Raw genomic sequence first — 12783 nt, forward strand, 5'->3', positions numbered from 1 at the left:
AATTTCCCCTTTGAGGTTAGCGTCGAATCTTGAGACTGGGACACCTCACATCATGTGAAATCAAAATATCGGCTACGGGATAGGCACAGGTGACAGGTCATTTCCAATATCTTCTCCTAATTCCCTAATTATTTATTTATTTTTTTTTAAAGAAAAATCGCCTAATTATTAATTTATAATATTTATTACCCATTCCCCCAACTCAAAATAGAGATTACCTCTTTTTATTTTTTTTTATTATTATTTTTTTAAATAGAACTTTTCCCAAGTTTTACCTGAGTTGAAATCTTCCTCAAACTAAAAAAACGTTTCACTTAATTCCTCATATTACGTTTCACTTAACCATATGCCGTTAGAATTTTTTCTTAATGCTTGTAAAACTACTAGAATGCCATTTTAAATAAGAGTAATGACTGTCAAACAATTGTTAGAAAAAAAGTAAAAGAAAGCAGAAAAACAAAATAAATCATTTTTTTTAATAAATTATTTGTTCCCACCAGAAATGTATGCAAAAAGTTACAACAAATATTTTTCCATGATACAATGGAGTCCAGAATCATCTGTTTGTTTAATTGCGTTTTACACAAATGAAATTAAACCAGAATACTTTTAGATTTTTCTATTATATCAAGAGAGAGACAGAGACTTGTAAATTTTTAAATACAACAAGTATCAGAAAAAACACTGAAGATAAAAGAAATTTTGTTATCTTTTGTTAATAACTGGACATCAATTACTTGTCTAGTATCCAATCGTCCATAACTGCTTAAGTAACAGTCATAAATTGCTATTTTAACAGATACTTAATTCTGATTATTAGATCAAATAACTATCAATGATTATCTAATAATAATCATTACATCGTTATTATTTAATCTTAACCGTTAGATCAAATGTGATTTAACCTTACAATTTACTTTAGTGATGGTCCAATAAATTCAACCATTGGATCTACCTAAGAAGCATCCTATTGTCTAGATCAAACCACCAAATCGATTGATCATGACCATCCAAAATTGAAAGGTCATGATTAGATCATTCCGATGCTTCGTGCCAAGTGCGCCACTAGCGCCTCACAGCCCACTGCGACACGCATCCGGTGCTTCGCGCTGTACTAGAGTATATATGTAAGTGCATGCATCCGAGCATTACTTTAAATGCTTGAAGTGTGTTGGACCTTATAAATGTCAATTATACTTTTTCTTTTTCCCATGTGGAACTATCTTTATTTAAAGCTTTTTAATACCTTTATTTTAAAACATTCCCAAGACACAAAATATTTGAAAATGCTCTAACAATAATTTGATGATGCAGCAGTAAAAATCAACAAATACTAGGACTGAGAATTTGAGTGCCACGTCAGTTTGGATTGTAAGTGAAAGCCATCTTCAGTTCGGATTGTAGGAAGCAACTCGATTGCATAAAGCTGTAATCGCTGGTCAACCACACGGCGGTGACATTAGTAATCTTTATTTTCTGGATGATTCTCCACCTTTCTATCAATTACAACACGACCGAAGAACATGCCATAGCTTATGGGTAAAATAAAGAAGCGTGACACTTCTAACCTGAAACTATTGTTCTTTTTTATTATTATTAGTTATTATCTTTTGAATGAGGCTGTCTTCATATTCAATCAAAGGGTAAAACCAAATCAATTTGAATGCTATTATATGTAGAAGATGGCAATATGACTAGTGCTGTAATAAAGCAAAGTGGGCTGGCCTTGACTGATCTATATTCTTCTTAGAATTTTATGTTTGATGATGCATGGCATCTGTACTCCATCAGGCATAGCATATTCCTCTTTGGCGACCTTTATGCCTTTATGCATTTTTTTTTTGCCTTATGTATGCATACAAGACATGCTTTTTTAAAAACGTACAACAATCACCACTCTTTCCCATCCCCTTGCCCCTTGGGGGATAAACTCTCTTTGACTAATATATGGTGCGTAAAGGGGAGGCCAGAACACTAGCTTGTAGGTTTGCACCCGATGCATGTACAAAGCAGAAAGACGTTTGAATTGGCAAATGGGGCTGCGGCTAATTAATTTGAGCGCTCGAAGTTGACTCCTAGGCCTGCCTTCCGGCCAGTTGCTTTAATTGGCTACCTATGGCTGAAATCTGACAGGAAGCGGTCAATTTTCAGCCCTTACCAACGACTGTCGGTGGGAGGTTTTCCTACCCGGCCGACCAACGAAGGGGGTCGACCTCCTAGCTGAATCGACGTACCCCCTTCAATCCGATTTTACAATTGTTTAGCAGGCGACCAACCTGATGTATAGATTGGGGAGGCTAGGGCAAAGGTGTGGGGAAAGGGCCAGGTGATAAGGAGTAGAGGCGTGGCAAGGTCGTGGGATTAGGATTTCTTACAATTTTAAAAATTTGTAGATTCTCAAAGTTATGCAATTTAAGTCATTTCTAGATATTCAAATGCTTGAAAAATAAGAAAGGTAGCATGTTATCGAGGCAGTCAGAAAGAATTTTCTTTTGAAAAAGCTTATTCTTCACTTTTGTAGAGACGTTCCTTCTTCATAAAATCAAAAGACAATTTTTTGTTCAAAACCAACATAGAAGGGGGATGAAAACCAAATTGGCCAAAACGAGAAAGATGACCTAGCTAGAAGAGATTAACGAAGACGTGTTATGCACATAGTTGCCCCCTAATGGCAATGGAGGAGAAGGACTTTCAGGTTGAAAAAGGAAAAAGAATAACAATGGTAGCGAAGGTAACATTGCCCAAACAAAGAGAGAAGTTGGTAACATGCTTGCAACAAATTTAATTACTACATCAGATAATCTTAGCAAGACAGTTAGCAGGACGGTAGCACCTGAGAATAGATTGAAAGTTAATGACGAACTATCAAAAATAATTGGTCTTAGTGTTAATGATCGTCTAAAAGCAGAAAGATCAATTGTTTGTCAGCATGAAGTAATGGATCTCTTTTTTAGCATTCCAGATGATGACAAGGAAGAATTAGTGCGTGGAATTATAAATGACGAATGAACAATTGTTAAAAATCAACTATTTTTAGTTGGACTTTATGTCTTTTTTTTTTTTTTTTTTTAAAAAAAAAAAATTAAGAACAGGTGCTAGACCATTAATTTTTGGATGGTATGGTTGGTGAAATATAAGTGATTTTGTGATTTTATTTAAATTTTATTGAGTATTATGAGACAATTTTGTGATGCGCATTAGCGGCCGCTTTATTTTAATTTATGTGATTTTCCATCATTATAATGACTCATTTTACAAAATGATGTCAAGTTAGTTGATGTGCTTTTCATAGTTTTTTTTTTTCCTAAAATAAAGAAAAAAAAAATTTATGGTGATATGACGATTATGTGCTTTTTGTTTTTGTTTTTTATTTTTTATTTTTATAAATAATTTTGTAGGGTAATTGTATATGAAAAAAAAACTGCACGAACTCAATGGAATTAAAAAAAAAAAAAAAGAAGAGTTATAATATGACTGTTTATGTTTCTAAAATAAAGAAAAACAATGTCCTTAAGAATGTAAATTATATTTGTATTATAAGGGTGTTTAAGAAATTTGATTACAATATGATTCCATTCACCAGTGTATTACATTGTACCAAACAAATGAATTCATATTTAGTATTCTATTCCACCGTTACAAGTTACAACCAAACAAAAGAATAGGAATAGCTATTCCATTCCACTTTCTTCTATTCTCAGGAATATATAGCTATTCATTTTCTTAATGGAATAGCCATTATACAAACCAAACGAGGCCTAAACCTTTCAAGACATAAAGACTAGTTGGGCAAAGCCTTTTAAGGTTACTTTTCGCATTTTTTTTTTTTTTTGAAAAATAATATTAACAAGCAATTCAAAACATTAAACATTTAAAACTATTTTCATCTTGTATCACATCACAATTAAAAGCAAAAACACATTCTAAAAATCATTGTCAAACAAAATAATGTTTTCAAATGTAGGTCCAAAAAAAGAGTTTTTTACATTTATATCACATCAAAATATTTTTTCAAACCAAGACTAAAAAAAAAAAAAACATATTTCAAAATCATTAATTATTACACATACCATAACCTTACAAATAGATATAAAAACACACACTTGGAGAGAAGGAATTAAAAGAAATAATACCTAAATATGCAAACAGACCATCAATCTTGATATCAAATCTAAAAGAAACAAAATATCATCGGTCCATTTACTATTTTTACTAATAAATTGCTTTTATTAACTTTTCTTGCCGTGTTGGAATTTGAGTGATGATTCGTTGCCACCTTTTGATATAATTTTTCACCACTTTGCTTATGTGTCAAGGTGGCCCCCCATCTTATTTTATTTTTAAACAAGATGGTGAAAAGTTGTATCAAAAAGTAACAATAAACCATTACTCTTGAAATTTTCTGATTGATAAATCATACTTCCACGTTTTCAGGGCACATAAAAATAGAAAAAGAGAAATTACACTTACCCTTGAACTTTCAGCCAAATTGTAAGGTATTTCTTAAACTGAAAAAAAAAAAGTTACAATGCAATTGACCTCTTAAACTATCTATCCCTCATGTTCAGCTAGTCCCATAGAAGTCTTAATTCAGAAATAAATAGTATAGCACACTTGTAGGTTTGGGTAGAGAGCCTATATCGTAAATTAGTCCAATAAAGGTGGTAACATTTATTAGCAACCTAAATTAAAACCTGTTAGATTGTGATCGATAGATAAAGGTATCTACATGCCTAAGGTAAACCATATTAAATAATTAATATGTTTTATGTTAGTCAACTTATAATATGAATATGGCTAGCTAGAACACTTGTAGGTTTGTCTAAAGCATAAAGGACAAGATTCCTGCTTCTGCTCGGATAATTATATGCCTCTCTCACCGGCCCAGCTTCCCTAACAACTCCTATCCGAGGTGGCTCATCCTAACATGCAGCTCTATTCCCTTCCCCTTACGTTGGGTGTAGGCATATTCATATTATATGTTGACTAACATAAAACGTATTAATTATTTAATATGGTTTACTTTAAGCATGTAGCTACCTAATCGAATATGTCTACTAGACTGCTATATGTATTAACAAGCCCAACTTCCAAATCAAATATGTCTGCTATTGTTTCAAAAAAAAAAATGTCTGGTTGTATTGATAGATGAAAAGATAAAAGTTCGGCTTGTAATTAATACGTGAACCAGACATTTTTTTTTTTATGAATGTCTACACCCAACGTAAGGGGAAGGGAATAGAGCTGCATGTTAGGATGAGCCACCTCGGATAGGAGTTGTTAGGGAAGCTGGGCCGGTGAGAGAGGCATATAATTATCCGAGCAGAAGCAGGAATCTTGTCCTTTATGCTTTAGACAAACCTACAAGTGTTCTAGCTAGCCATATTCATATTATAAGTTGACTAACATAAAACATATTAATTATTTAATATGGTTTACCTTAGGCATGTAGCCACCTTTATCTATCGATCACAATCTAACAGGTTTTAATTTAGGTTGCTAATAAATGTTACCACCTTTATTGGACTAATTTACGATATAGGCTCTCTACCCAAACCTACAAGTGTGCTATACTATTTATTTCTGAATTAAGACTTCTATGGGACTAGCTGAACATGAGGGATAGATAGTTTAAGAGGTCAATTGCATTGTAACTTTTTTTTTTTTCAGTTTAAGAAATACCTTACAATTTGGCTGAAAGTTCAAGGGTAAGTGTAATTTCTCTTTTTCTATTTTTATGTGCCCTGAAAACGTGGAAGTATGATTTATCAATCAGAAAATTTCAAGAGTAATGGTTTATTGTTACCTTTTAATACAACTTTTTACCATCTTGTTTAAAAATAAAATAAGATGGGGGGTCACCTTGCCACATAAGCAAAGTGGTGAAAAATTATATCAAAAGGTGGCAACGAATCATCACTCAAATTCCAACACGGCAAGAAAAGTTAATAAAAGCAATTTATTAGTAAAAATAGTAAATGGACCGATGATATTTTGTTTCTTTTAGATTTGATATCAAGATTGGTGGTCTGTTTGCATATTTAGGCATTATTTCTTTTAATTCCTTCTCTCCAAGTGTCTGTTTTTATATCTATTTGTAAGGTTATGGTATGTGTAATAATTAATGATTTTGAAATATGTTTTTTTTTTCTTAGTTTTGGTTCGAAAAAATATTTTGATGTGATATAAATGTAAAAAACTCTTTTTTTGGACCTACATTTGAAAACATTATTTTGTTTGACAATGATTTTTAGAATGTGTTTTTGCTTTTGCTTTTTTTTTTTTTTTCCCTTTTTTTTTTTTTTTTTTTTTTTGTTTTTTTGTTTTTTTTGTTTTTTTGTTTTTTTGTTTAAAAGCAAAAAGTAATCTTAAAAAGGCTTTGCCAACTAGCCTTCATGTTTTGAAAGGTTCATTGATAGTTTTGGGAAAAAGTGTTTTAAAACACTTTCTTGAACATGAAAACAGAAATTGGTGCTATAGCTTTCAGCGTTTTATTTATAGCTTGAACATGAAATCAGCCGATCAAACCAAAGCGATTCATGAAATCAAACTCAAAAGTACAAAGCAGTAAACAATAATTGCTTTGTATTTTGGAAGAGCCAATAGAATGCTTTGATTCTAGCTAGTTGAATAAGGGACACATCATCACATTAGATTTAGGCTTACATTGAAATCCATCGAAAAGGCGAATTAGGATCCTCTCAATTTCAAGAGAAATGGCGAGGAACCATTTCGTTAAGCCCAAGTGTCTCTTCATTAATCTTCCAGTGCTAGAACTGATATCTTTATCTAAGGGTTATGCTGTCTTGCAGCGGCTTCCTATTGTTTCCTGACAGTATTTCGAATTATGACCTGCAAGAGATTAGATAAAATCCATGGGAAATCAATTGATAAAATCATATTATTTGTGATATCAGTGATCTAGACTTAGTTGGAATTTCATCAAGGCCTAAAAGATATAATTTTCCAGTTGGTAATTCAAGTACCTCCATTGAATCCTAAGAATGTGGAAGTGGGAATTAGACTTGAAACATAGGAAAATTATTCAGCAAATGCATAACTGTGGTAAAAGCTGTTTTTCAATTTGTTCCGGGGAAAGCGGTGGGGAGTGGGAATAAAGGATACTCCATGGAATCTTCAAACATGTGAATGAGCTAATCTGACTTTATAAACAATTATGTGTTGTATGCATACATCAGATTCATACATAAGGCAAAATGCATAAAGTTGGTCAAAGAGGAATGCTATGCTTGATGGAGTACAGATGCCATCATCAAACATAAAATTCTAAGAAGAATATAGATCAGTCAAGGCCGGCCCACTTTGCTTTATTATAGCACTAGTCAGATTGCCATAGATCTGCTTCTACATATAATAGCATTCAAATTGATTTGGTTTTACCCTTTGATTGAATATGAAGACAGCCTCATTCAAAATATAATAATTAATAATAATAAAAAAGAACAATAGTTTCAGGTGACACTTCTGAAAAATGCATGGTTTTATAGATCTTATTCACTATAAGAATAGTGAAGAGCAAATGCAATAGATACCTCTCTACATCGATTGCTCTCCATTGAATGCAGTTCACAAGCCTGTCATAGCTTTTATAGAACGCACAAGATACAAAATCGCTGCCAAGAAAAAGAACACAATTGCATCATGACATAACTCTTTTATGACTTAACCATATAGGATATAGATAGAACTAGAAATTATGATGAACAACTTAAAACGCAGATTTCCATTGCATGCCTTTCAAATCTCTAAAAGTTTTTGTTTTTCTGCCACCTAAATGTAGGGCCACAGAAGAAGATAAAGGCATCAATTCAAGATCTAAAATACATACCAAGGTCATCTCTCATTCTCAAGCATGCCTACAAGAATGTAAATTGATAAGACTAATATGATGTAGAAAGAATCAAATAGAGAAATCTCTGTAATTGAAGTAGATCTCTGTTATACATGTTTTATGCTCAGTTTCATTGCCAAGAAATCTAAACAGAAAGTTAATCACTTACTCAACTCAACCATTCACGGTGTAAGCATTGTATTTGCACCAATATCAATATTTGGAGACACACTTGCAGATACTAATTTGCCACATTTAACAGGGACAGAATCCTTTTCCAAGTCAAATGCATATTCGAGGCACCTTCCCAGAGAACCAACAACTGAAGTTTCAGGTCTATGAAAGAAAGAGAGTAAACCATGCTTCGTGTTTAGGAAGTCTGTACTATTGACATCGTGTTCGTCCTGAATAGATGAGACTGTAAATTCAGGTGTGCAGGTGACACCAGGAAGGTTGGCATTACCAGTCTCTGAGGAAGTCCTTTTCCTTATTATAGAAGGAGTATTCTTGAAGGTCATTGCCGAGTTCCTTAATACAGATGATGGACTGCTACCATTAGCATACATTCTTCGTCCAAGGTAAGTTGGAGTAGAATAGCAAAATGGACTGTTTCGATGCGTAACATGATCATCTGTACTTGGAGATCTACTATTTTCTACAGCATTAATCGAATCATTCAGCAGAGGTGGCTCAGAAGGCAAGCAACCGTGATTTATATCCACTGCATGTAGCAAAACCCTATAGACTCTGTTCTTCTTGCCAACTTGACCCATGTTATCACCAAATCCCAGTGTTAAAGAAGTTGAACATAGATTGACATATTCATTCCCCGCTATCGAATTCTTAACGCCTGAAGCATAATCCCTTAACCTTTTAGGAAAATCAAGTATTTTGTGACCAACAGGAAGTACCTCAACAGGATTCCAAGTTGGTTTAGTGCAAGCAGATGCATCCAAACAAGGGGCTGATAAGGGTCCATGTGTTTTATCATGGCTAACATTGTCTGTCAAAGATCTAGTGGAGGTACTACTTGCAGCAGCAACCGTGTCATCAAAATTTGTTGCATTTAGTGCATCAAACAGTTTACTTTCCTCTCTTTCTGAAAGCTTGTTAGCTGAAGACTTTGCCATTGAACAAATCTCTCTTCCATAAGCATTTCCAAGAACCAAATCCGTAGAACAAGTGTCAACACAATGCTCCAACCCCATTCTTTGATCATTAAAACTCCGTCTCTCTACTACAACCTTCCTGCATTCAATTTTTGTTTTAGAACTGCAAAAATCAGGAGATCTAGGTTTTGTTTCAGGACTGCAGAAATCAGGAGACATCGTTTCGTACATATCCATTTCACGACGATCAATTGAGGATGAATCCAGTTTCCTCTTCATTGAGCAATTCCAACGATTCTTAATTGCATTGTCAGTCCTGCCAATTTTGGGCATATATGAATTATCAGAAGATAATAATGCATCCAATAAAAAGGCATGGATCTCTCTATTTGATAGTTGCAAGAAAACATATAACTTGATGTAATGGTACAAAAGCATACATACATGCAGCATTTTTCCCATTTTCCAATTCAACAAGGCAATACTAAAATATGCTCGCAAATATCAAAGCAATGCACATAAGTATTCAGTTTGCAAACAATAAACCAAAGCAAAAAAAGTGTAATCATTTTTTTAAAGCTTGGTGCACTGAGAAGGTGAAGTTCATCATGTGATGATCCCTACCCTGAAGATAACTCATCCATTTTATTACTTTCTCTCTGCACCATTCTCCATATTTTTTGGATGGGAGCCTATGTTGGTCAGTCGACTCAGTCCCTAAATAATGACAGTGTCATATCCAAGAAACCAAAAGTTACACTTCCATCAATTTTTAACCGAAACTGGCTAACTTGTAAAGTCCTTGCTACAATGACTTAATTCAAAGAACTAAAAGAACTATATAAGCTGCTTATTTTCTCTTTGTTGTAAAAACAACTCCAAAAGAATTTACTTTTGAAGCTCCAAAAAGCCCAACATATCAATCTAAGTGGGTATCATTTGGCAGTAAATTCTTGCAATGATAGTGCATTCCAAGACTGTTACTACTTACTACCCTATCATATATAATCTATCTTTATATATTGATCTTAGATGCATACCTTCCAGGGAGAAACCTTGCTATTTCTGCCCACTTGTTACCATAGATTTGGTGGTAATAAGCAATAATTGATTCCTCTTCTTCTGTCCATGCATCTTTCTTTATTGCTGGGTCTAAATGATTGTACCACCTGGAAAAATAAATTATTAACTTCAAATTCTCTTAACTGATATACTTCACAACACAAAATGCATATAAACGAGATTGTTAAAGCATATGCAGATAAGTATGAAACAGACAGCTGCTTTGACACTTCAACTGAGTTCTACAATAATGAAGTTTTTTTTATTAGTCTCTGGAAAACTACAGCACCTACCTCTCTCGGCATTGCTTGCCTATGCGACCTGATAAGGACTTTGCTATAAGAGACCATCTCTTGCAGCCATGCTTTTTGACAAACTCAATTATACAATCATCTTCCTGAAAGTCCCAAAAAAAAAAAGAAAGAAAGAAAAAAAGAGAAGGACCACCATCACATGTCCATGATACTGAAGATACGAATGAATGCATTATTTCTTCTGGACACCAAAACATGCAAAATTATTTGATTTTTACCTCCTTTGTCCAATATCCCTTTACAAGTTCAGGATTCAAAACCTTTTGCCAGTGGTGCAAGCACTGAACATCTGTCCGCCCAGGGAGATATGCAGCTGTACTAGAAATGGAACTAATAAAGTGATTGGCTTTCCATAAGGCAATGGACAACTTATGTATTATATATATATCCAATGATCCAAAGAATAATACAAAAAAAATGAAAAATGATAGCGATTTTTTCAATAATAGTATGCATCAAGGAAATTCCTGCAAACTGAAGATTAATGAAGAACATTTTTCACGTTGAGATTAGCCCTCATAGCAACTATCCAATAATGAAACAAATAATTTCAGCCGGAGGATCGCCAAACCATTAGTGCCACTAATATCCAGAGCATTCAGGATCATGAACAGATCAAACCAACTGAAACCAGAGGAATGGCCAGTCATGACTAGATCTTAAAACATTCCTCCTCAAAGATAAAAGTTCAATGGTGGATATCAGAAAACAAATAGTAGATAGTCCCCTTAGAAGACTAAAAGCACAAAGTTGAAAGCAAGGAAAAAACTTGTCTTGCCAGTACCTATTTGCTTCCAATTCTTCCCGTTGTATTCTTTGACTACTTCACGTAAAACAATATCCTGTCCATCACAAGTTGTGAATTTAAGTTAGAAAACTGTGAAAGCTGCAAATTCTAGAGAGAGAGCTTAGACCAATGTTGAGATTAAGTGCATTTATCAAAACTATTAAGTGCCAACTTTCCTGAATTCCAAACAGATGAAACTATATTTCTAGAGAAATTCAGGAAAAAAAAGAATCAAAGACACAACATGTTACACAATTCAATAATGTGGCTTGTTTGCTCTGCAAACTACTAGCAATGTCTTATGAACAGGCTAACATTGCATTACAGTTCCTCCAAGTAGTAGCGCAAGCCCTAATTCAACATTATCCAAGTAATAGTGCAAAGTTTAATTAGCTATTGGTAACTTATAACAGTATATTTTCCATTCCAAAATAGAAAATTAAACTAGAATTTCCAGTGACTGACCTCTTTCTCTGTCCAGCCTCCTTTCCTTGAACGTCTTGTTGGACCAATCGGCCTCCTTCAATTACACAACAGCCCACATCATCATAATGCATAAAACAAAAGTACAACAGTTGATGTTTTCTTCTGTTGGGGAATTAGTTAGACGCTAGAGACCCAAAAAGTAAGACGGTATCCCGTGTAACCAGTGGATGAGTCAAGGCCTCTCTCACATACGCACGGAAACCATAGGTGACAGAGGCCATGGCATGCACCGCTAACACTTGCAAAGCTTTGAACCATTGCTTCTGGTACCGCTATGTTGTGGCTTTACCACGTAGGCTAGGGCAACATTTAGTATTTATCATTGTGAATGCAACAAATACCCATATGAATTTTATCAATTGGAAAAGAACCACATACCCTAGAACAGAGCTTCTTCTCAGAACAGGGGTATCACAATTGCCATATGATAATGAAGAACACGCAGCGACTCTAACTTCTATAGCTGAATCTACAGAACACTCCTCCTTCACCTTCTTAACCTTTACCATGATCTTTCTCCTAAATCATTTACCTGACCACATTTGCAAAATTAAGCAGAAATTATCCAGCAAACCAATGCAAAACACATTCTGTTTCGATTCCGGGAAAGCAAAAACACCAAAGCCGAAAGAAAATCAAACCTACTAACACATGTTTACTTCTCTTTCAACCGAACGTTTGAGGACAGAGGATTCATTTCCTCAAGTCTCAATCAAATAACGGAAAACCAAAAAATGAAAGCTTAAATCTATCTCATTATCCTACATTTTCTTGGAAACCAAACAGAGTAAACCAGAAAAAAAAAAAAAAAAATAAATTTCTAACCAGAAAACAAAAGAAATAACCAAGTCCAATGATCAAAAAGCACAAAGCATTCAACAGCATATTACAATCATGCACAAAAGGCAAACAAACCTCAGAGAAGAAGCTTCTAGGGTTCGTCAGAGCGGCTTCGGTTTCTCTTCGTCCTTAAATGAGACTCTGAAACTGTAACCGCCAAAGCCAACAAGACAGATATTATAAATAACGAAACAGATAAAAAGAACGAACAAAATGTGAGTTTAGTGAAGAGGCGACGTCGTTTTGAGGAGAGCAAGAGCTTGATGAGGCGGTGAGTGAGGACTCCGAGAGTGCAGTGAAATGAGAGTGGTTGTTGTTCTGTTTTGAGTTTCG

At 34.2% G+C, this 12783-nt stretch overlaps 1 protein-coding gene across 1 annotated transcript; it reads right to left on the bottom strand.

Moving 5' to 3' along the window:
- Positions 1–8034: 8034 nt before the first annotated feature.
- On the bottom strand, positions 8035–12136 carry LOC133853737 (uncharacterized). The gene is made up of 7 exons (XM_062289758.1): positions 11989–12136; positions 11590–11644; positions 11122–11179; positions 10556–10650; positions 10317–10420; positions 10002–10130; positions 8035–9277 (listed from the first exon to the last, which is right to left on the bottom strand). The coding sequence occupies exons 1-7, from the start codon at positions 12117–12119 to the stop codon at positions 8035–8037; spliced, it is 1815 nt and encodes a 604-aa protein (XP_062145742.1). The 5' UTR covers positions 12120–12136.
- Between the last annotated feature and the right edge of the window lie 647 nt (positions 12137–12783).

The sequence above is a fragment of the Alnus glutinosa genome, chromosome 13 (genome assembly GCF_958979055.1).
Source record: "Alnus glutinosa chromosome 13, dhAlnGlut1.1, whole genome shotgun sequence".
Lineage (NCBI taxonomy): Eukaryota > Viridiplantae > Streptophyta > Magnoliopsida > Fagales > Betulaceae > Alnus > Alnus glutinosa.